Source organism: Rhea americana, unplaced genomic scaffold (assembly GCF_003343005.1).
Source record: "Rhea americana isolate MKP2758 unplaced genomic scaffold, rheAme1 scaffold_0, whole genome shotgun sequence".
Lineage (NCBI taxonomy): Eukaryota > Metazoa > Chordata > Aves > Rheiformes > Rheidae > Rhea > Rhea americana.
The window spans coordinates 16711304-16736187 of record NW_028185037.1 but is presented as its reverse complement, the minus strand read 5'-3'; the positions used below and the strand labels follow the sequence as shown (position 1 = coordinate 16736187).

General features: G+C 36.2%; 1 protein-coding gene across 1 annotated transcript in view; it reads left to right on the top strand.

Moving 5' to 3' along the window:
• The window catches only part of DNAAF11 (dynein axonemal assembly factor 11), a 35186-nt gene extending 17581 nt beyond the window's left edge, over positions 1 to 17605 (top strand). The window contains exons 8-12 of the mRNA XM_085318893.1: positions 190 to 255; positions 1891 to 1960; positions 2892 to 2987; positions 8887 to 8972; positions 17419 to 17605. Coding sequence (XP_085175019.1) covers positions 190 to 255; positions 1891 to 1960; positions 2892 to 2987; positions 8887 to 8972; positions 17419 to 17605 — 505 coding nt within the window. The remainder of the gene's footprint in view (positions 1 to 189; positions 256 to 1890; positions 1961 to 2891; positions 2988 to 8886; positions 8973 to 17418) is intronic.
• Positions 17606 to 24884: the final 7279 nt, after the last annotated feature.

Genomic DNA, 24884 nt, shown 5'->3' with positions numbered 1-24884 from the left:
TTCAAATGCCAGTAGTTTTTCTGTTTGTGCAGTAGAATTGCAGCTGTTTCTAAAATGATAATACGGCATATTGTCTAAATGGTATTTATATTAATCCAAAATTACTAACAGTTTAATTTGAAGTATGCAGTAATGTCTGTTTATACACTTTACTTTTATTTATCCTGGAGGTGTTTCTTGTCTTACTAGGCTTCATTTCTCTTTGGAAGATGATGAAGAAAACAACCAATTCATCTTAGATCTTGCAGTTTACAGGTCAGAATTATTATTTATTTTTTCCTCTTCATTTTTGCTGATCTTAACTTTTGGTAGATAATATTTCAAATATAAGCCTCTTTATGCATTGGGACTTTGCAAGAGGAAAACAAATAATACAGGATGTAACAGAACCAATCTGGAAATCTTTGCCAAAGAAATGGGACTGTATAGACCAAGGACCCTTCAGACTGTTCTGTTTCCCCGAGTGAGCATAGTGTTTAACAGTTCTTTCCTGAGTTGGTATTTTCTGCAATCCATATGCAGATTACCTCTGCACTCGTCCATTTTCACTTCACAGAATCACAGAGTCTCTGAATGGTTGAGGTTGAAAGAGACCTCTGGAGATCATCCAGTCCAATCCCCTGATCAAGCAGGGTAACCTAGAGCATGTTAGACAAGATCGCATCCATTTATGTAAAATCCCTTCCATTCTTCGCTGGCAGATTAGGATTTTAGGGAATGGGGTATTATGCCAATTCTCTGCCCCTAAAAGTAGTGCTACCGTACAGTTCATGATGTTCTGGTTAAATTCTTCTCATCCTCAAGGCAAGATGGCCTTGGCAATAGTGCCTACTGGGAAGAGTCCATGGCTCATCTATTTCCCAAACCATGCCAAGGCCTTGTCCGGAAAAAAATCTGATGAACCAAGCCAAAATGTGACAAGAGATCCAGCTAATTATTTGAAGGTATAGTACTCCTAAGCAGTACTGTGGCTTTGTGGTAAGCGGTAGCATGCCCAAGGACTGGTTAGAAACCAACTAGCTTATTTACCCCTAATAGGAACTTGTAATAATAAAGCTTCAACTGGTTTTCTAGCACAGAAATGTTCCTCATGCCAGGGCTTGCTCCATCAGAGCTCATTAATTTGCCTCAAAATAGACCTTCTCTATTGTTTATGAATTATGAGTCAGGTTTGGAGCCTCAGAAAATCTATTCAGTGCAATAAAATATTGGATATGGTATAATATTCTGTGCTCTTTTGTAAGAAATACAAACTAAAAAGTCAGAAAAATTCACCTGAGAAGTAATATTTTAATGGAAAGGAAATAGAGAATACATATATTATGCTTTCACTAGGAGATCCCAGGAACAAGAATGTATGTATTGCATGATGAAGAACAGATGTTAGAGTAGAATTACGGGTCACTAACTTTATTTGACAGTATTGAAATGTAAATATACTGATTTTGTAGGAAATAAAAAGTATTTCTCTTCAGGGTTTTGCTGTAAATTCAGTGCAAAAAAGGGAATAGTAGGGTACTTTTGCAATTTTAAATTGAAAATTGATGAGCTTTCCTGTGAAGTAAAGTGTTAAGCTAACAGAAATACACAACTCACTTTCGATGAGGGTTTTGAATTCTTGGAGTTATATACTAGCTGTACTGAAGTACCAGTGTGGTAGATTTGACAGAATTTAGATATTATTTTGTTTGACAATCTGCAAACACATAGGAGGAGTATGTCCTTCTCTCAAAAACTTTAAATCCTAATAATATTTCATATAACTTAATAACTGAAGTAGCAGTTTGTAATTTACAATCATCAAAAGCATAATGAAACATATAGTCCAAACTGCTTATTTGTTGGACTGTATTGTAGATTATATTTATTTATTTATGTTTTATTCTGAAGACATTTGGACACTTCTCTGCTTGATGTTGATGTCCAGCCAACTTACATACGAGTACTGGTGAAGGGAAAGGTTAGTGTTTTCTTGCTATGAGTTATGCTTATAGTACTATTGTTATTTATTTTTATTGTTTACTTCTGACTTCTTACAGACTGTGTTCCACAGAATCGGTAGAGGCAACTTTAGATTCACAAGAACTTATTTTTGTTCATTGAAGTTTGATGGCATTTTTTTAACTGACTTCAGCAGACTTTGTATCTGACTTTCAGCGGTTACTAGTTATGTGCACTGGTACAGAAAAAAGCACTTTCATAGTTGCATTATTTTGGACCACACAGATACTGTGGAAGTGATAACCAGAAAGGGTGCAAAAGCTGAAATAAAATTTGGTTCTCTCTTTCTCACCTTTTCTCTTCTTTTTTTTCCCCTAACAGTGTACATAATTCACTTATGATGAGAGCTTACTAGTTACCCTAGGCTAGAGTTTAGCAATTTTATAATCTGAAATTTATAGCTGACAGAAAGAAATGGATGTATATTCTTTTGAAAGGACCTTTAAGGTATCATTCTGTTTTATTTCTCTTCTCAAAAGTTTTAATTTTATGTTCATTTAAAAAAATCAAAGTACTTTTATAGTAACTCAAAATCTAAACTAACTGCATAAAAAAACCCTTCAAAATTACTTTACATCTAAAATAGACTGGGTAGTCATTCTCAATTAATTGCTAATATAAGTCAAGAATTATTTTATAACCTTCTTTAGAAATGTAACTTCAGGAATGAAAGCAATTCAAGCATATACATGTACTGTACTTGTAAGTAAAAGCTGTTTAACATGCTAATTGTTTATTAGGATTAGCAATAATATATTTAAAGTGGGAGGATTTAGACCTATACTGTGCTAAATATCAAACTGTACGACAGTGATGTTTCTGCATATGTTCTGTCCAGGTCAGAAGGAGATTTTCAATATGTTACACTTCAATCTCTCATTTTCTCATAGCCATTTCAGCTTGTGCTCCCTGAGGAAGTGAAGCCAGATAGTAGCTCTGCTAGAAGATCACAAACAACTGGGCATTTAGTTGTCAGCATGCCTAAGGTTTGTAAAATAATTTGAAGAAGCATCGTGCAAAGGTACTTAATGTGTTGGGGGTAGCATCTGGCTAGCTAAAGGGATTTGGGCTAAACCTTCTCATCAGAATTTATTTCCCAAAGAAAGAACTTTCTATACAGACAGCTAAATCACTGAACCAAAACCTAAAATTAAGGATTCCCTTAAAGTAACATTATGAAAGTCAGAATTAATATAACTGTTAATATTTTGTTTATTTTCAACAAAACCAGCTTTTTATATATGTAAATATTTCCTGCAAAACATGCAGTATTGTGGGGCCATGTAAGAAGATGGATTTTTAAAATAACTGAAAATAAGCAACTTTACTTTCTTTTCCCACTTGTGTGAAATAAATAAAAACAAATCTATTTTTCAAAATATATGTATGACATACATATGTATGAAGAGTACATTTTGGTTTGAGTACAGGGATGATACGCTACTCTCAAGTCTGAGGTGGTCAGAACAAGACTTGCTTGATTCATTTCCCCTTCATGCCCTCCCTGCCTGGGAGTGATTCACTGACTGGCATACCCAGTCAGAGTGAGAGAGCTGCAGCAACCTGGTGCTTCAACAGAAGTGTGCTGCAGAGCAGACTGCAATCCTTTAAAAAGTCTGGATAGAACTCATATTCCCCTAATATTTCTAACTCTCTGCCCTTTCATGTCACCTGTGTCCTGAGGTATATGCATCAGATGTTTGCATATATGGAGTCATGCTGATCAGGATTTAAGTCAATTGAGAGTTCTGCTGGCAAGTAAGAGCARACAGGCTTAAAGTGATTTTTGTATCACCTCTTTTCCCTGCTCAGTTCTTGCAGCATAAGTGAGAGCAAACTGAGACAAGGTTTGCCAAACATGTAACTTTATATGCCTATGCTGCCTTTATTTCTTCTCCTATGCATGTGTTCCTAGGATTTTAGAAAATGTAAGAAGTACTCTGCATATGTAAATGATATTTTACTTTCATGGGATGACATAATGAGAAGGTGATGGAGAGTCAAAGGCAGAATCATATCCTATTCATTCCCACATGTCTTCCCAAAATTTAGAGAATAGAGAAGGGGAGACCAATAAGGAGGACTGTTCAAGGCGGGGGGGAGGTCAACTTACCTTACTGTAGTAGCCAGTAAGAGAGGTAATGAGTGGATAGCTGGCAGCTAGTGGAAGTTTTATGGGTGTTAGATATTAAATACAGGGAAGATGTAGTAGTGTGGAGCCAAGGGATAGGGATGAGTGGTGAATCTGAGTTGCAGAAGCATCAACAAATTTGGGGCAGCATAGGCGGTTTGCTGACAGAAACGGGAAAGCATTTAAATTGGGATTAGATATTGTCCGTTGCAGGACTATATTCTTTGACCTGTGGGAAGAGCAGAGGTGGGCTGAAGTTCTTGGGGCAAACATAGGGAGCTGGAAATTTTAGGAAGGGAGAGGTCTCACATAGTATATAGTATATAGTGGGGTTCTGGGAGATGTGAAAGAAGTTAGTCAACTTGCCCAATCATACTTCTTTATCAAACTTCAGCATCATGCTCTTCTGCCATTATGCCTTTGGAGGTTTGGGCTACTCTTAAGGCTTCTAGGACTAGGTAGTCTCTTTTGTCTTTCAGAAATAGGGTAGCCCTGCCAAAAGATAGTTGTAGGAAAAATGAAATTCTTGGTGCTCTAGTCTTACTCTTCTAGCCTCAGAATTTTCTCTGATATGTAGGAGCAGTGGGACATGGTACTACATATGGATTTGCCGTGGTATACATCAATCACAGCATTTTCTTTTGAAAGGAATATAAATCAACAATGTGATTATTTTCTCTTAATATTGTGATTGAGAATTGCCCTTACCCCATTATTAACATTATTATGTTATTAATTATACATTAATTATATTATAATTAACATTGTAATGTTATTAATGTAAACAATATATTCCTTCTGTGATACCTACATCTACGTATTTTAACTATCGTGAGAGCCTGGAAGCTGTTTCATCTCTGAAGGTCATAATTCAAAGATATTTGTGAGACCTGAGAAGAAARAAGCTCTGCAGAAAAGTCTGTTGATGCTCTGAGTTTTTCATTGGCTTGTTTCAAAACTACCTGAGTAACTGGGACACAGAGATGTATGTATGCTCTACTATCTTTGTTGTCAACGGATCCAAACTTCCTGGATCTGCTGACAAAAAATGCATATATCTTATCTTGCAGCAATCCACTTAGTAGGTACAGAGATAGAATCTGTTCCCTTTCTCCGGGACTGAAAAGAGTGCACAACCTATATTTTTGAGATACGCATCATTTTCAGACTTTGTTTATCATAGCAGATGTATTAACATTAATAAGAGGTATTCTAGGAAGCTAAGTCTAATGATTAAAGATTCGCAACAACTGGAAGGCCAATAGGTATTTTTCTTCCAGAACATTATGACCAACATTATCATTAGTATGTGAGAGTGCTAATTTGATATTCTCAACTCAGTATTCATTCCTTTTAGCTAGATGATAGAAAAGCGGAGTTCATGCAAGTTCTTTCAGTATGTATCAGTGATAAGACAAGCCTAATGACTCCATTCCACTATGTTTAATCTTTCTGTTCCTGATAAACAGTTATTCTCAAAATAAAGTTGTTTATAACTAGAAAAATGGCATATCTCATTCCTTAGGTAACTGAAATTTTAAGAATATTGTTAACTTAAAAATAGACTCCCACGTTAGGCTTCCTGCAGTACTATGAAAAAACCTCTTTCTTATCAGTAATAGACCAAAAGCTAACTAAATTCAATAGGAATGTTTTTTTTTTTACTTCCTTTAGTGAGTTTCTGATTAGGTTGCTAAACCTTTCAAAATTCATCTTCCAATCTAATTATAGTTTCCTATTCTTTAAAATGAGAAACAAAATCTCTTTTCTTTCCTGTGTGATGACTTTGCTATACTATAGATGTTGAAGATAGTAAATTCCACATGAAATAAAAGAAAGCATTTCATTTTCACTTTTTTCCAGAAACATTTTTCATAAATATAATACTTATTGCCCAGCAGATCATTGCAGAAATAGCTGTCTTGTTAAGGCAGTCTCTACCAGTGTTTTTTGGAAGGTCACAGAATCACAGAATCGGTAAGGTTGGAAGGGACCTCTGGAGATCAGCTGGTCCAACCTCCCTGCTCAGCAGGGTCACCTACAGCATGGTAGACAGGGTTGCATCCAGGCAGGCCTCGAAGATCTCCAGAGAAGGAGACTCCACAACCTCTCTGGGCAACCTGTGCCARKGCTCCRTCACTCTCACAGGGAAGAAATTCCCCCTCACGGTCAGGAGGAACTTCCTGTGCTTCAGTTTCTGCCCATTAYCTCTTGCCCTGTCACATGGGACAACTGAAAAGAGTTTGTCCCCGTCCCCTTGACACCCTCCCTTCAGGTACTTGTACACATTGATCAGATCCCCCCTCAGTCTTCTCTTCCCCAGGCTGAAGAGGCCCAGCTCTCACAGCCGTTCCTCATAGGGCAGGTGCTCCAGCCCTCTGATCATCTTTGTAGCCCTACGCTGGACCCTCTCCAGTAGCTCCATGGCTCTCTTGTCCTGGGGAGCCCAGAACTGGACGCAATCCAGTCTGGAAAACGCACACAAAGGATTCAACATTTAGTGAAATGAAATAGTGTAACTTTTCAAGTGCAATGTTTACACTATAATAATCTTAATCACCTCTGTAGAGATTTCGCATGACTAAATTGCTGATCGCAATTACATTGCACATGCTTCAGTTTCTGGGAAAAACGTTTGGGACATGAAGCTTTTCAAACTTTGACCCTCTGTGCTCTGGCTGTGCTATATTTGCAGATGATGCAGGGAAAAAAATGATACTTTCTTTAATAGAATTTGGCCAAAATCAGCATAATAAATAAGTGATTTTTTAAAATGTTATCAGTCAATTACACCAATGGCATTTTAATTAATCTTTGTGAAATGGCATTAAAAACAATATTTTTAGGAAACATGGCATTTATTTAGGATTCTGAGACATTCTGTGCCATGTTTTACAAGGTTAAATAAAATATAAATCATCAAAATAAAACTTTACTTTCATTATTTTTGTTAATCAAAGAGCAGAATTTAGATATTTTGATTTCTACTTTATTATATAGAGCCACAAGTGAATTCTAACAGTTTTTAATATCTTAGGTTCTCAGAAGCATTAGCAACTTAAAAATCAATGAAAGTTAGATTCTATAAACGTTTTCAAAATTGTGAGTTATACAAGTCAACATATGGTTTATTTGACAGAATTTCATTATATAATTTTCACTTATCTAGGTATGAAATTTTGGTAATATTTCATTACCATCAAAGACATGTTGAGACATACAGCTGTGGAACCCTAGAAATCTACTCATCCCTCATAATAAATGTTTTAGAGAAACCCTTTTACTCAGTTGTATTCACCCTGTAGAAAAAGAAATCCACTATAGGAAAAAATCGCAGACTGAAAAGATGACTCAGCTTAAAAATACTGTTTTCACAAATTCTTTCTGTTTTCTCAAATATATTCCAACTTTTGTTTAAAAAATCAATTTCTAGAATTCTCTGGATGACGTTCTTAAAAAGACTGTCCTTTCTATTTTCCAGTTAATCCAAATAGTTATAGTTTTATAGAATTAATGTCAGAAATCTTTATTTATTCATGTATTCTGTCTTCTTGTATATCACAGGCCTTAAATTTTATTCAGTTATTTTTCTACTGAGCCCAAAGTCTTATGGTTGGCCACAGTTGAGGCTATGGAAGTTCTGTTTTTGAGAGATGAATAGTCAACCACTGTCCTGGTGAAGCTCACATATCATTGTTGCATATGGGGATGTGTTTCAAAGACAAGAAAAATATGAAAATATCACTTCAAATTTCTCTTGGGTCACAGCAGGAGGACATCTTTTGAGCCAAAGAGATTTTGAGTCAAATGATTTTGGATAATTGATAATACATGTTCTGGTAGGCAAATCCTAATCATTGCCTAAGTCCCAAGATTGCTTCTGGTCAAGGAGCACTTTCTGTGCAGAATCACCAAATTCCAATAGAACAGACTTTACTTCAATCAAGTATATACAAAATCTGATGGGACCAACTCCTTGAAAAAGCATTTGAGAAATGAACTACAGAAACCTCTTGCATGTTTTGGAACTAGAAAATTTATATTTACAAGTGTGTTGGAAGAGAATATCTCTAAATCAATTGTACCAGAAAATAGTGAATAAAATGGACTATTAGGTACAGTTCCTGTCCTCCTCCTTCCTTTCAAATACTTCTTAATGAATACTTCTCCCATGATATTGCCAAGAGGGAAACAGATACCCTTTTGCCGCAGGAGTGGCAAATATATCTTTACCTTTACCAGCCAAGGTCTTGGACATATATTTTTGTGAGAAAGGGAATTCATTTGGACTTTAAACTTTAGATTTTGTTTTAGCAAAAGAGCTGAGGGAGGTTGTGGTCACTCAGGTCTTTTGTAAGGAATGAAAGAGGTTCATATTGCTGCACAGACTAACAGATTATTTTCTTTAATAAAATGAACGAGCACAGGGATGCCAGAAATGAAATACAAGTGTGAACAAGTTAGCTACTGAGGGAATCAGTGAAGTGCATTATTACATGGTACTAAAAAAGACAACATATATTTATATACTTGTGTGTATATGTATGTATATATATACACATGTGCTCTGTATATATTTAAATATAATTTCACTGAGATCATTTGGTTAAAATTGTCTTATGCATGTGTTTCATACTGAGTGAGGAAGCACCAGAAAGTGTTAAAATTTTCTATTTTTGAGAGATTATTTAAATGCTTATGAGACTAAATCTCAACTTCTTTGCAAGAACTGTGGCTGTGTATTTTTATTTCAGGCTAAAGAAATAATCCTGGCTAAGCAAAAAGCATCAACTTCAATTAAAACTTCTGACAGTAATACACTGCAAAAAAATGCAAGAAGGTAATTCCATTTTTCCTTTCCTGTTAGTTTTATTCTTTTGTACGTTAGTTATTCACTTGCCAGAAGTATGCTGCCTATTGAGTAAGTTACTGTTGAAAGTATGAAAATATTGATCTGTATAGAGTAAAGCTACGTATAAAAGCTTTGGACTAATAGCCTGTCAGGTACTGTTTATAAAGTTATCTACTCCAATAGCAGAGCCAAAAAAGCACTTATTTCTGCAATCGGTTTTGCACCATCAACACTCTCAGATTATTAAACTAGCATACACTAAATCCAAATCACCTACTGTGAATTGCCTCTGCAGAGCTCCTTACTGTGTTGCCTAAGTCTTTATTTAGAAAGCAACAATTTCGAACCTCTCTCATGGAGTGGTCACTGCTAAGATATACTAATTGAGCCATTGCACTAATAAATAGGATCAAAAAGCAGTTTGGCAAGGTTATATAACATAGATCCATCCTATTAAATGAAGTGTAAGCTCTAGCTTTTGGCATCTTTCAGCCACTGACTGCCAGAGGCAAGCAAGTCTTAAGGATGCGCTATTTGTTAGCAAGTGTTATGGGCCATTGCTAGAGACAGACACTAGGGCAGATGGGCACATGATCTGAGCAGGTACAGATACTATGACATATATTCTAAAGTTTTTCCTTTTTTTCTTGCTGTAAGCGATGGCATTCATACCAGAATAAGCTATAGTAACAGTAAAGTTTGTTAAGCATTAATGTTTGAAAGGCTGTATTTTTTTCCTTGTTTGGTTTCATTATGGTGCATATTGGTGGAAAAGCTAAATAGTCAGTAAAAATTAGCATTATGGATCATGCAGGTTCTTCTTGGTCTCATGATTTAGGACCATTAGTCAAGTGGCTCTGCAAGGGTCGCTTGTGTCATTATTTCTGTTTTTTTTTTTAATTTCTTACTTTTAAAAAAGATCAATTATGTCTTCTTTTCTTGAATGACCTGCATGATGAGCAGGTGATAGAATCTGTGAAGATATTGCTAATAACACAAAAGCATTGCACCTTTCCTTAGGCAGCAGTGATTATGACAGTGCCCCTTCTTGATTATTGAGGATTTCTAATATATTTTAAAAGGTCCAAGCCAAAGTAGTGGATACATACTTTCCAAAAGCAATGGCTCTTTCCAGCAGAAATACAGCTGAAGGCTTAGAAATGTTTAAAGGAATCAATTAACAGAAATGTCTCAGTTTTTCTCCAAAGGAAAACTAGATCTTCCTTCTTCAGATACTAGACAAAATCTCTCTTCTGAACAGATTCTACCAAACAGTAAAAGCTCTGTCAAATGGTAGCTGAGGGATATATATTTTCTTAGTACCCTCTCTGAGCCTTCAGTTTTGACTACACAGTAAATAATTAAACAGAAGTAACAATGGAGACAAGTCCCCTTTCCTGCTAGCTAATGAACTAAAGCTACTCCATTGCATAGCAGAAGGACAAGTTATTGTGTTTGACTTCAGTACAGTTTTGAGTAATTATGAATTTGCTTACTGAAGTTTTTGAAGCAAAAATACAAATTTTACTGTTACATGTTAGAGGAATATACAACACAAATGTTGACTTATTTAGCTGGAAAGTCACTGACTAGCCAGATGTTAAAATTTGTTGAATAGTTGTCTCTTAGATTACAGAAGAACATTCATTACAGTGATTTCACTTGACAGCTCCAGATATCTTAGCTAAATCTCCATCAGACATAATCTACTAAACTATTATTCAGTGCTTTAAATATCTTTGAACTCTTGTTAGCTAGATTGCATGATGATGCTATCATTACTTCTGCCACGTAAAAGAGATTTCTTCAGTGATTGTCTTCAAAATTGTATTTCAGATTTTCAAAGAGACAAGGAATTCGACATACTGATTTACAAAGCCTCTATTAATATAGAAGCTGCTAATGCCATTGTCTTTAATGTACGTGTCCTCACAACTCATCTGTGAGGTATCAAAGTTGAGGTTGTCACAGTTTCACAGGCAAAACTCAAATATAGGAAGGAATTGACTTTTCAGTCATACTAGAAATTTTAAAAGTAGCAATTACATGAAGTTGATAATACTTATCTTATACCCTGAGCATCAAACTATTCTTCCTTTATCATGTTGGAAAAGAGAAAAAAAAATAAACTTAAACTGTCTAAATGTAAATTTACACACGCTTGAATTTTGCCAGTAAAGAAAGGGGCAAAATATAAGAGATTCCTTATTCCTTGTTTTTTATTGTAATTCTTCTTATGCAGAGGTAGAGAAATACAGCACAAGTGTCTTGTGAGTTCATTTAATGAGACACAGAACTAAAAATAATCAGCAGGTTCTGATCTGTACAGGGCTGTTGCAATGAATGATTGAACATGTAAAGCAGAAGTAGTTAAAGCGTTGCAAACCTTACTGTTATGTCTTTCTACTCTTAGCTAAGATTGCACTGTTTAACTAAGCTAGCAGCAACTATAGACAATACAGCATAACCCATTAAGTTAGAAATGTGGTTTACCTTCCATTAGAATAACTTCTTAGTGGCAGAGTGTAATTTATGGCTTTTTTGTTTTTTTCTTAATTTTCTAAATTCTTAAGAGGGGGAAAAATCTTATGTTACTGGAACATCCACCTGTATATCTGCTAGTACATCCACAACTCAAACAGGTTATCCGATTTCAGGCAGATTTGACTAGTTGGGAGAGACATCAAATATATAAAATTTCTGTAGCTTTCATTGAACCCAAGACCAGGAAAAAATGGATATTTTTAATCCTTTTATTAGATTTTAATTCTAACCTTTGTCTAAGAAGCACTTCATCGTAAGGCTCATTGATAGAACTTCTTTTATGGGTTATGATTTCACAATGATGTACAAGAATTAATTTACTTACCTTGGAGAATTATTTCTTATTCTTAGTTCAGCTCTTTTTCATTTATTGACAAGCCAAAAAAAAAAAAAAAGGCTGATTATTTCAAAAACTCTGTGCAAGTCTCTCACTGAAGATCTAATAGTGTCATTGGAGATAAGACCTTCTGAGAAGCCCTGATTTACTGAGTGACCCTGAGCTTGCTTCATTTTGGTGGAGAGGATGTAAAAAACAAATCTGTTGGAGAAAACCATAGATGTAAGGGTAGGAATCTTTTTTTGTGTATGAGGAGTCGTAATTTGACTGCTTGAAAGAATCCTTGCAAAGTGGAGAACTGCTCCCATCTCTGTCCATGGACTTAATGGCTGAGGATCTCTCTCCCAGTCTTAGATTTTCTACAAGTAATGGAAAGGGATAGAAATATGACAAGCTGGAAAGGAGAGAACGTGATATTGCAAAGGTACAAGCAGTAGAACAAAATGAACAATGTCTCAAGACTGGGAAGGTGAGATAAGGTGAAATCAGTACTTGAGTGGAGGCGTAGACAAACACAGCTGAAGGAATGTTAAGAGGATTTACCTGATTGTTCAAAACCCCAATTCACCATCCCTTCTACTCCTAAACCAAACATGGACATTTTAATTTGAAGAAAGCTTAGTGTATCTGGAATTTGGCCTGCACAAGAGATGGATAAATATGTGGAAGGACCACAAATGCCAAATCCGTTATGTGCCCTACTGACATATAATGTGTTGTCTCTATAAAGACATGGCAGTATATTGCAAAACTGGAGAGTTGAACAGCATTACAGAAATATCTTTTCAGGTTATATAGTTTGTTAACTGTTATGCAGACATGAACTTTTGCCATGCATTTTATGTTGTCTGAGAAGGGAGTTCAACTGACCTCGTAATCAGGAAGTGGAGTCAGGTATGACTAAGCAACATATTAAAAAGGCTTTATACTCAATTAAGCTTAAAGTATAGTTTCATTTGCATTCTGAAAAAAGCCCAGAGCTAATCCAGGTAGAGGGAATACATCTCTATCATTTGATTAATGAGGAAGATGAAAGGTGGGGCATCTAAGGAATGATTTGAAAATTCATTTGCACACACAAAGATCTGGTAGTCCACGAGGATTTAAAATAAGGAGCGCTGTTCTGGAAGGTAGCATTCTCTAGAATACTGTTGAGTTAACCTTTGATTAATACAATTTAAAGTAATCTTGAATAGCCTGTACCTGAAAAGGACAAAAGTTCAAGGGCAGATATACTTTAAAGTTTCTTTGCAACTTTCCATAACTTTGTAATCAAAATCTTGATACCTTACTAGAATAAAGTATGTTTGCAATGTAAGCTTTCCTAATATCTAAACTGGACTCAACTGTGACTGACAAATTAACAATGCTTTAATTTTTCTGAGATAATGAAATAGTGATAATAAGTTGGTATTATAGACAAACCCAGAAACTCGAGGTAAATTCAGGAATTGTGGGAGTTGAAGGTTGTTTCTTGCCAACAGCCACGGTCAGTTTTAACTTTAGTATCTTTAAGTGACTGTGAAAAAGAAGGCAAGGGGCAAACTTGAAAATAGGTAACTCAAAAAAAAAAAAAATCCGTATCAACAAAGCGTATATACAGAAGCTATAAAGGGGAATTAATGTCAAAGCCTCTAACATCATAAAATTGCTTCTGAGAAGCTGCAGGTTGGTTTTGCTGGTGTTGCTTAATATTGATATTATCACAGCCCTAGTGATGTTATTTGGGACAGTGGTCCATTACAGTAGGCACAACAGACATAGAGCAGAAGTTATCTTTTCTATTACCTGCAAATTGTACCTTTTTCATTTCCTGTTCAGAAACAATATAATTTTCTTGCTCTAATCCCTGTGATATGCAAGGTTTCTGCTGTCCACAGAATTCTGATCATGATCAGTTTATGAAAGTGAGTGTGTGCTCTGATTTCCTGCAAAGATAAGGCACTAAACTGAGGACCAGAGAAGTTCCTTCCCATCTGGTGTTCTTACGTACCACCTTTCTAATAAACGGTGCTTTGACCTCCGAAATTTACAGTCAGGAATATAAGTTACTCAAAAGATGATGAGTTTAGAAGTTTATTTTGGTTAGACTTGAAACCTTCACATTGACAAAGCAGGGGGGAGGTCTAGATGATCTAATAAGATTCCTTCAGGTTTTGTTTTCTGAAAAAAAGTTAAATCTAGAGTTCTAGTTCAGTGTATTCACCTCAGTAGTGCCAAACATGAGTCTCACAGTAGAAATGAAAACTTGGAAGTTACAAGTCTAAAACTTCCACTCATCTCTAAAATGTCATGAATTTTTTTTCCAGTCAAACTTTTCAGTTTTCAGATGACAAATTCATATGGTAGCTATCATGTATATTACTTAGTGAATTCCCAGATTTGCATTTCAGATCATTATCCTATTTAATATCATCTCAGTAGAGATGAACTCCAGAAGCTGTATGAGTACGGTTGAAAATGTCACAGTAATTATAATTTTCTTTGTAACTTTTATGCTCTTGGAGGTTGGTATTGCACATGTTCTTAGTCTGATGATTATGATTATGAGAAGTATTTGTCTTTTAGAACAGGATGGCCTGGACATCAACAGCATTTTGTTTATCAAAACTTTTTGCTATTGATTTGTCAGTTCTTCTTGACTGTAGTCTAGTCCTCAAAAATTGAAGTTAGTTCCACCAATCGCTGCACACTTATTTCTTCCCAAGATTCACTGATTCTGAAGACTCTGAATTTCTACTGAAAAGTTGAGGAACTTATTGCCATTTCTTTGTTGTGCAGTCTTTTTATTTTCTTTTAAAAGTCATTGCTAAACTATGTAAAACTATAAATAGCCTTTCTAAGAAAAAAGATATGATTTATATGTCAAAGCTGCAATGACCTCAGTATAACTGAGTGTTAACATCAGCTAAAAATTTATATCATCATAGTACCATGAGGCTATATGGTAAGTTTGGATACCAAAGAGCTACTCCTTCTACAGGAAAGGAACTGCTTGCTTTCATGTATGGAACACAACTTGACCCTACTTCTGTGGGGCAGTGTGTTGTTATATAAGGGTAGTATATATTTCTACTCTGCTGTACTAGTTTTCCATTATTATGGGGTTTGTTAAGAACTCTGTATCAGTCGCACAATTTTAGAGCTCTAAACAGTATCCAAAGCAGCATCAACTCCTAAAAACCCATCTGAACAGTATACATTCAACTCTGATGTCAAAAGCTATGATTTACCTATCTCCTTCCTTTTCTTCACCAAGAAAATCTCAGCCTAGAAAAGAAACTAGTCCTAAATTTTTTGCAGGCCGTTTCAGAAAGATCTCATTTGTCTCATGCTGTATTAGCATATCCAAAAATGATAATCCAAAAATGCAGTCTTCCACAAGTAGTCGAATTAGAAACAAATATAGAATATTTGATTCTCTGTATATAAGTACATGACAATAACATTTTTTTTTGGATACCCAAATCCCATTACTTGATTCTCAGTCTTGCCTGTTGTCAGTCGCTAATAGACATTTGTAGATAACATGCACTGATTAAATTTTGAGAATGACTGATGTGTATAATCTTTTCATAGCTTATTGACATGGCCTGTTACTAATGACACTCACTTTTAATTAGTTTCTTGTGTATTTAAGCATATTCTTCTAGTAAGCAATAAGCTATTCAAACTCCATAAAGTTTATTGTATTTTCATGAATAGTAATTTGTAAAATTTCATAGCTGTTGAACAAATGCAATATATCACTACTAATTAAAATACATCAAATCAAGGAAGATCTTTTCTACCGTGTGACTGAAGCACATACTAAGGCTAATGCTAATTAATTTTCATATTTATGCTTTTTTAGCTTTTTCTGAGGTGCTTCAGAGTGATAAGTTGACACATCGCAGAAGCAGAGATAAGATTCTGGACAGAGTGTGTTCTTTTTGGAGTCTCCTCAATAACTATTAATAAAGTGATTCAAGGTCACAGCACATGTCACAAATTACACAAGAAACAAAAGCATGTACTGCCTCTTGGGAATGAGCATTTTCTAGAATGTTGCTACAAAATGAATCCACTTTTATTTCATGAAGCTGTCTAGTAAAACAACCATATGAATTGAAGAACATTCAGGGTAAAGAAGTAGGAAAAGTTGTATCGCATCTGTGTTCATTACCACTAAAATTCTCCTCTGAGTAGTTTTTGTTTGTTTGTGCCATTTTGGGGAGAAGGATATCCAGATTATTAAAATAGGAGGCTTCTCCAGTTGTCTCCTGCTCAGTAAAATGAGCAAATAATTCCCTTAGCACAAGAAAAATCTAGTGGCATAAGGCTGACAGAGGTGTGTAGGCTGATTACCACCTCTTCTGCCAGTCACATTTCCCTCAGCATTTCCCTCAACATTTGTTCCTCTGCATTTCTCCCCTACTGGGACAGAGTCATGCACACAGATGTGCTCTGGGATGTCTGTTCAGGCCCCGTAGGGTTTTGATGGAGCAATGCTCCTTTTGGCAGCTCCCTGGCAAAACTCTCTCTTTGTTCTGACATCTAAAGATAGTGCACTCCCAGATGTTCTCCTCAGTAAATATTCTATTCAGCTAAAACCTTTTAATACAGTTTATTTTCATATTTACATCAAAGAAATACATTTTTTTCATCCTATGGCTTTGCTGCTCTTTCCTTTATTCTAGTCCTATTGAACCTTTCTGATTCCTGGGCAAGCATGTAGTTTTCTCACATCTTTGAAGAATGATGTGCTTAGTGCCTTTTGCAACGCTGAGCTTACAACTTTGACCCAATGTAGCACACAGTATAACAGAAAAATTACTACTGGGATGTACAAATCATGTTGGAATTTGCAGAAATTAGAATATCATTATACAATTACATATCCATTTTTCCATTTTTCCTATAAACAGTTACAAATTACTTGAAAATGGATGAGCTTTTTCCATGCAAGTGTTTTAGCTCCTCTGTTATAAAAAACGGAGGCTTTACATACTGCAAGACAGAAAGTATAGGAATATTTAAAATTTCTCATTGTGATTCAATATATGTTGCCTTATTGAGTGAACTGTACACATGTTTAAGTGCAATTGAATATCCATAATATGATTTGAATCAGGAAATTCTGTTATAATTCTGAATAATTTTGAAGGTTTAATCTGTCATGTAGAGCTTAATAAACATGTCCTATAGAGGTACTGAGCTAAAAATGAGCAACAAAAAGAAAGGAAATACAGTTAAGCTCAAAACCTGTCTTACATCAGATGCCAACCATTTATAATATGATGTCAGCAATCACCTTGTTCTGAATTAAAACAAATCATAGATGCCAAAAAATCAACTTTCAGTATTGTTAGGCTAAGGTTTCTTTTCTACAAAATCTTAAAATGAGTTTACACTGACTTTCTAGTAACAGTCAATTTACAATTAAAATCTTTAAGTCCTTCTTTAATTGTACTCAGCAACAAATCTCATGTTGAAGTCAACAGCCTGCAAAATAGTGTTATTATATTTAACACTGAAATTAAGAATTTGCCGTTTATTTCCCTCTTGTTACAGAAGTGGACAAGTTGAGAAGTTAGAAGTGGATCCCAGTAAATATTCATTCCCTGATGTGACAAAGATAATCCAAGAAAAGGAACAAATTGGACAGGGACCTATTAGGTTACAACCAGGAAAGATTACAGAGGCTCAGAAGAGTTATGCTGATGTTGAAAATAATGAAGATGTTCCACCATTAATTTGAAATGTTCTCAAATTAGGCCTGTGTGCCTGAGCTGTTTTCATGATTCTATATGTAATGTAAGTATAATGTAYGCTGAAGTTGGAGAATATTGCTACAGTTCTTGTCATAAACTTTGTTAATCTTGTGTTTTATGCTGCTTTTTCTTTTAATGTATTGCTTCTATAAATTCTTTTTTTCTAGACTGTTTACTTAGTAAGTCTCAGAATAGGGCTCTATAAGTCAGATACTGTCATTGCTCTGCAGAATTTACTGTCTAGCTTAAAATATAACATATTACTGTAGAAAAAGAGAAAAGGAAGGAAGGAAAGAAGTACTTATTATAAGATACATAATTATTCTGACTAAACTGAAGCTAGTTAAAATCTCTATGGATTCTTCCAGTGTTTTCTTTTTTTCATGAAAGATAACAGTAAAAGAAAACTGCTTTCTTGGAATGAGAGACATTGCTGTAACCTAATATACATCAGTGAATTTTCCAACATAACACAGAGTTGCTGGGTCTGGAACTGGTACAACAATGCCTCTCCTTGAAGATGCTGGGAGAGGTTAATGCTGAACCAGAGATCTGGCACCATAGTGGAGCTGGGAAAGATCAGCAAGACCATTTTAGTTACTTCTCATGCAGCTTTGTAAAAGGTTCCAGCTTCTTCAGGCTGCTTCAAAAAAAGCAGTGATGTTAGCTGAAGTCTGTAATCAGTTTTGGGATTAAATTAGGATAAACATCAGGAATGGCATGAGCAGCTTGTTCCTTACCCTCTTACCATTTTTAGCAATTGGATTCCTTTTTTTTATTTTTTCCGCTTCTTCTTCTTCTTCTTTTTTTTTTTTTTTTTCTTTTTTTTTTTTTTTTTTTCCCCCTCAGCTTCTAGATTGGCCTATGAATGAAACAAGCTGCATCAAGGAACAAATATATTCTGGGATACCATTTCATGGGGAAATTATTGCAATCTGATAAGACAGTTTATTTTATTTGTGCCTGATTTCCTAAGGAAAAAAAAAAAAGGTAAATATTGAGAAGATAGTGAAATTTTGCAGATGGAGGATCTCACCAAATATTTTTTTGATTGAGTGGTTGAAATGAAGAATATATAGGGGACCTATGACTTAAAACAATATGAAATTAAACTTCATTAGCTCCATTGTCTAAAGAACAATGTGTTTAAGCATATTTGTGCTTGAATGTCCTTTTTTGGCCTGTTAGTTAGAGATTTAGCATAAATGCTATAGTAAAAAACCCTTTGTTCATTTTTTTGTTTTTAAAATTTTAAGACCATTATTATTTAAAAAAACAAAGAGAAAGCCCAAACCAAAAATAAATAAATAAAAGGGAGGGAGGGAGGGAATCAGACTGATGTACATTGCCTTGTTAATGAACATGAAACTCTCTATAAAGGAAGACTTTTTTCAGTCCCATGTAATCTAGAATTTACTTAGTCAGGATAGAGAATGAAAGTGCTCCTGATTCAAAACAGTGTGGAAATGTAAAAAGCAGCTTTTGCTTCTAGCCAAATGGGACAGTATGAGCAAATTAAACTCAGGAAAAACCATCGAATATTTTGTGGTTGTGTCTTATTCTCATCTTTAAGGTGGAAAATGAATAAACTGTATTTATAACAGAGGCACTAAAACTCTACTTAAAATACCTTATTAGAGTAGCAATCTAAATTCAGATAGTACTTGCAATATCCCTCAGTACATTGTAAAATTCATGATGTTTTCTTTGATACTGCTRTATCTCTAATTGTGTAAAACACCATGAAAAAACTTCAGTGGTTACCAAGAAAACATTGCTATTGAATTCTGTTGTTTTTAGCGTCTCTGAAGTGCTTTCTGGCTCTCTATAGATGTTTAGTATAACATAAAAATAAATGGTCTCTCTTAAAGTGCACTGAAGAGAAACAGAATATATCCATCAACTTAGGCTGATGGATTTTAATTGATGCATTTTCTTCAGTTGCAGTTTGAAAAGGAGATGAAATTTAAAAAAAAACAGTTTCATACTACTGCTACATATACAGAGAGGTGAAAAGAAAATACATATGCATCAAAGACTAACAAAAGTTGATTTGGGGCATTATGTGATCTATTATGGTATCAATTTTAATTTTTATTTTCCCATCTTGTGCATTGACTTAATTTTTCCAATTTCAGAGTAAATTAATCCGTGATATAAACCTCTCAAACCCTGAAATCTCCTGAGTCAATTCTACTCTGATAACTGGCGTATAAAAATGTCAAATTCTTTTCCAATAGACCACTATTCTCTGTAAATTCCTTATTATTCCTGCTGACTAAACTGTGAAATAGGTTTATTATAATATCCCTTTACCTCTTTTTGGTGTCATAGAACATTTATATATCCCTAAGGACAAATATTTTATGCTTCACACATCAAAACATGTAAATCTGAGATGTAAAATGTTAATGTGCGAGTCAAAAAGGACATTGTTTCACTTTCAGATCTTTGGCAGAATTTTCCTTATTGGTGGTAACAGTGATGAGAGGAGAAACTTGCTTGCTTTAAAAAGTCTCAGTTTTTATCATAAATTGTGTGATATGTGCATTATTCTGCCTCACCCTTTTCACTTCATTGTAGTAATATGTGGATTATAGCCACAAGAAATTGTAAAGTTGATGCTTTCTTATATAACTTTGTAGCCCTCAGAAGAAAAGTGACAACTAATGTAATTTTTAGCATTCAGCTAGCAACCTTAATGTTTTAATTCCTTTCAAGAGTACTTCCTTTTTTTGTGTGGAGGTATGAATTTGGCTCATCTGGAGACAAGTGAAGAGAAAAGACTCCAGAACCACCTTAAACACAGAGATCAGTAGATTTGTTGCCAGCTGATCCAAAAATGCATTTTCTATGGCTTTTTGATGTTCTGATGTTTCTAATTTGGATGAACCTGTCAAGAGGTTCAGAAATTATGGAAAACAAATAAAACATCCATACAGTCTGATCATTTAGGATTGTTTCATTTTTCCTAGGTAGAAAATTATAAAATCTGCCATCAAATATGATTATTTGATCTAATATAATTAGAGCTTTCCCCATTTCAGCATAGTTCTCTATTTCATCTAGTTTCCACTGGATAAATAATGCTTCCTTTTGGAAAAATATCCATGTTGAGTTACAATTACATTTCAGGGGAAAATTGACTACTGAAGAAACAGCTGGTCCCATGATCTTGAGATCCAATTTGAGAATGAGGTGTATTCCGAGAGTCGCTCCAATTGAATTATCTACGTGTAGGGGGGCCATCGAGAACGCAAGCATAAACACAAACCACAAATTATCAGTTACTGTCATTAAATGCAACCTTGAGAGCTGGGTAAAAACAGCTTCAAGGCATAAAAAAAAGAGAACAAAGAGTATGTAGCTGGCATAGATAAAATAACCTCTATATGGTGAAAATCCGAAGAAGATCATGAAAAGGTATAAAAGAGAGTCACAGCTTCCACAGGGATAAAGGAAGAACGAAGAAGAATTAATTCCAACATTGTCTCCCCCGGTTAAGGATGTGACACCTGATCAATGCTGTGGATTTTCAGTGAATCTTCAGCCCCTTCACTTTCAGCAGAAAAAAAAATGCTGTTTTTTGATTTGCCGTTTGCCTCTGCAGACTTGGCAGCTGTGTGTATTACTATATAATTGGGTTGAATATTTCAGAATTGTAAGGTGTACTCTCCCCGCCTCTGTGTGTGTGTGTTGCCATCATTCACCTCTAGCTGGATGGCAGGATGAATCTAAGCAGCTTGCAGCAGATGGGTCTATTCATCATTCAGTATGCAGATGATATATGGAGATAATTGCAATTTCTAGTAGTATTGAGAGTAATGACTATGTACAGGTTCGGGAAGGACCTTGGATTTGCCACAGAATCTTCTACTGGCTCCAAAGCTGGGCGATGGGATACAATTTTTGGCTTTGCTTTGTCAGAGAAAGAGTTAWGCTTTTKATACACAAGACAGAAGTAGTCTGTKTCCTCCCAGAATTAGACTGAGCCAGGAAAAAAAATAATAAAGCAGAATGCAGAAAAAAATGTTATACAATGTTTGCAAAAAATGCAAAACTATACTGCACAGCTTTAGTGTACAACAGCACATTCTAAAATAGCCAAAGCTTGACTCACAACTGCCTTTTGTCTTGTACACTTAGTTTCTCAGTGTGGATATATGAATAAGATCAAGGATAACTTCACTGGACATGCAGTGTCTGCTTTCCCACTGCATGTTTCTAACGAGAATTTCCTCAAGGGCAAGCCGGTGAGTAGCAAATACATTTCTTACTGGTTAATGAATTGTGAAAGAGAGCCTTAAGGTAGCCTGAGCATTAATTTTTTCCTGAGCAGTTGCTAAAGACCAGCTGCTAGCTGTCAATGCTGTGCTGTGTTTGTAGCTCTAACCTCACTTCTGTAGTCCTGTCTACCCAAACCTGATGAATCACATTTCCAGAGGGTAGCATTTATGGCTAAGCTTTGGACTTACTTGCTAGGCTCTTTCTTTTAAAATACACCCTTATCAATGCCATGGTCTGTTTGGTGGTGAAGCCTGCAATACAGCATGTAAGACACTGAGAGAAACTACTGTGATTGCTAGCATCCTGACTGGACCTCATGAAGGCCACAGTCAGAGTAAGTTTTAGAGGGAGATGGTATGGTGGAGATACGACCAAAGAAAGAAACACTTGTGCAATTGGGATCAGAAGTGGCATGCATGTGTATGGCAGGGAGAAGATCCCATGTACTACATGGAGCTTGTTGAAAGGCAGATTTTCACACAATGATGGAACAGTGCTTTTTTGATTGGAAAGTATTCACTGCAGCTGACATCTGTCCACCATCCTAATTATCTATACTCCCTTTATAGGATAAGGTACTTCAGCTTAAGCACTGACTTGGGTCCAAAAAGGACTTGTTTTCTAGGGAAAGGAAGACTTTCCCTTGGTCRAGGAGGATCAGGTTAGAGATCATTTAGGCAAACTTGACACCCAGAAATCAATGGRCCCTAATGGGATGCAGCCACGAGAGCTGAGGGAGCTGGCAGATGTTATTGCTAGGCCACTCTCCATCATCTTTGAAAGGTCATCACAGAATCACAGAATCACAGAATGCTTAAGATTGGAAGGGACCTCTGGAGATCAGCTAGTCCAACCTCCCTGCTCAGCAGGGTCACCTACAGCATGTCAGACAGGGTTGCAWCCAGGYGGGCCTTGAAGATCTCCAGAGAAGGAGACTCCACAACCTCTCTGGGMAACCTGTGCCAGKGCTCCGTCACTCTCCCAGGGAAGAAATTCCCCCTCACGGTCAGGCAGAACTTCCTGTGGTTCAGTTTTTGCCCATTGCCTCTAGTCCTTTCGCATGGGACAACTGAAAAGAGTTTGTCCGCATTCCCTTGACATCCTCCCTGCAGATACTTATAGACATTGATAAGATCCCCCTTCCATCCCCCCATGGAGAACTGGAGAGGTGCCTGAGGACTGGAAGAAAGCCAATGTCACTCCAGTCTTCAAGAAGGGCAAGAAGGAGGAGCCAGGCAACTATAGGCCCGTGAGCCTCACCTCCATCCCTGCAAAGGGGATGCAACAGCTCCTTCTGGATGTCATCTCCAAGCATGTGGAGGAGAAGAAGGTGATCAGGAGTAGCCAGCATGGATTCACCAAGGGGAAATCCTACTTAACCAATCTGATAGCCTTCTATGGTGAACTGCCTGGCTGGGTAGATGAGGGGAGAGCAGTGGACGTTGTGTACCTTGACTTCAGCAAGACTTTTGACACTGTCTCCCATCACATCCTCCTAGGCAAGCTCAGGAAGTGCAGGCTAGAATGGTGGACAGTGAGGTGGCTTGAGAACTGGCCGAAAGGCAGAGCTTAGAGAGTTCTAGTCAGCAGTGCAGAGTCTAGTTGGAAGCCTGCAGCTACWGGTGTCCCTGACCACCTGAATATGAAGAAAAACTTCTTCGCTTTCTCTGGRGATATGCAAAACTCACCTGGACATAATCCTGTGCAACACRTTTTAGATGACCCTACTTGAGCAGGGGTGTTGGATTAGATGATCTCCAGAGGTTCCAACCTCAAACATTCTGTGATTCTGTGACTCAACAGCTTGTGGGAGTGGGTTTGACAAAGAGGAAGGCTAGAAAACCATATTTTTGAACCTAAAAGACAAGGTAGATGGTACCACGCTTTATTCTACCCTCTGACACATAGGTTTTGTTAGTCATTATTTAGCCATAGATGTTTGAAAATAAACGTATTTCTTCTGTTATGGACTCAATTGTAGCATGCAGGAGCTTAGCTCTTCACACCATGTGAGTAATACTGACATAATGTATAACTGTCGCCTTCTAGGATTAGAAATGTTTGTGTTTTAAAAAGCAGAAATGATCAAGCAGAGTATTAATAGCAGCAATTCTGCTATTAGCTGCACAATAGCATGCAGGAGGTGCAATCATCAACCGGGATTTCTCTGAGCTAGATTTTGTACCAACTGCTCCTGCACCAGTCCCAGCGTTGTTAGAGCTAGAGTACACTAGGCTCCAAAACAGCTTACTGAATTGGTTTCAGAATCACTTTACAATTATTTAAAGTGGTGCTCACTTTTAGCGTTAGCATTTAACACTGATCTGTGTCTCTACTTCTTTTTAACCATGAATTAGCTGAGCTGCTTTTAAAACTTATTAAAATCAGAAGAAGCAGGGAGGGAAAGGAAATCATGTCCTCCGCTGACCCAGCCTTTGTAGATGTTACTTCTGTTTCTTACTTCCTCTAGCATGAAGACAGTCAGAGCAGACCATCTCTTGTGTTCTGCCTTACAAGCCCTTCCTAAAGACAGTGATGACCACAGCCCTTCACAGAACACAATCTGTCTTTTACAGAAAGCTTCCATACGAGACACACATTCATTCAAAAAAGCTCTACCCCTACGATAGCTATATAGAAAAGTCCTGCCTTGGAGGGAAGGGCCAGGGATCAGGAGTCAAAAAAGCCCCTTCATTCAAAGAGATGATATATTACAGGACCAACACCTTCCTTCTTCTGATGTATATATTGATATACATCCCGATGTATATATATTGATATATACTGATACAATAGTTTGCCCTCAGGTAAGTTCAGATCTTCACAGAGTGGCAATTTTTCCACACAAGATACTGTATGGAGGTATCTCAACCTGTAAGAGATCCTTCTCCTTTTCACAATAGCATTTCTAGCATAAAGCATAGAGATATTATAACCAAGTCCACACTAGGATTTGCACTGCTTTTACCAGGAATGMGA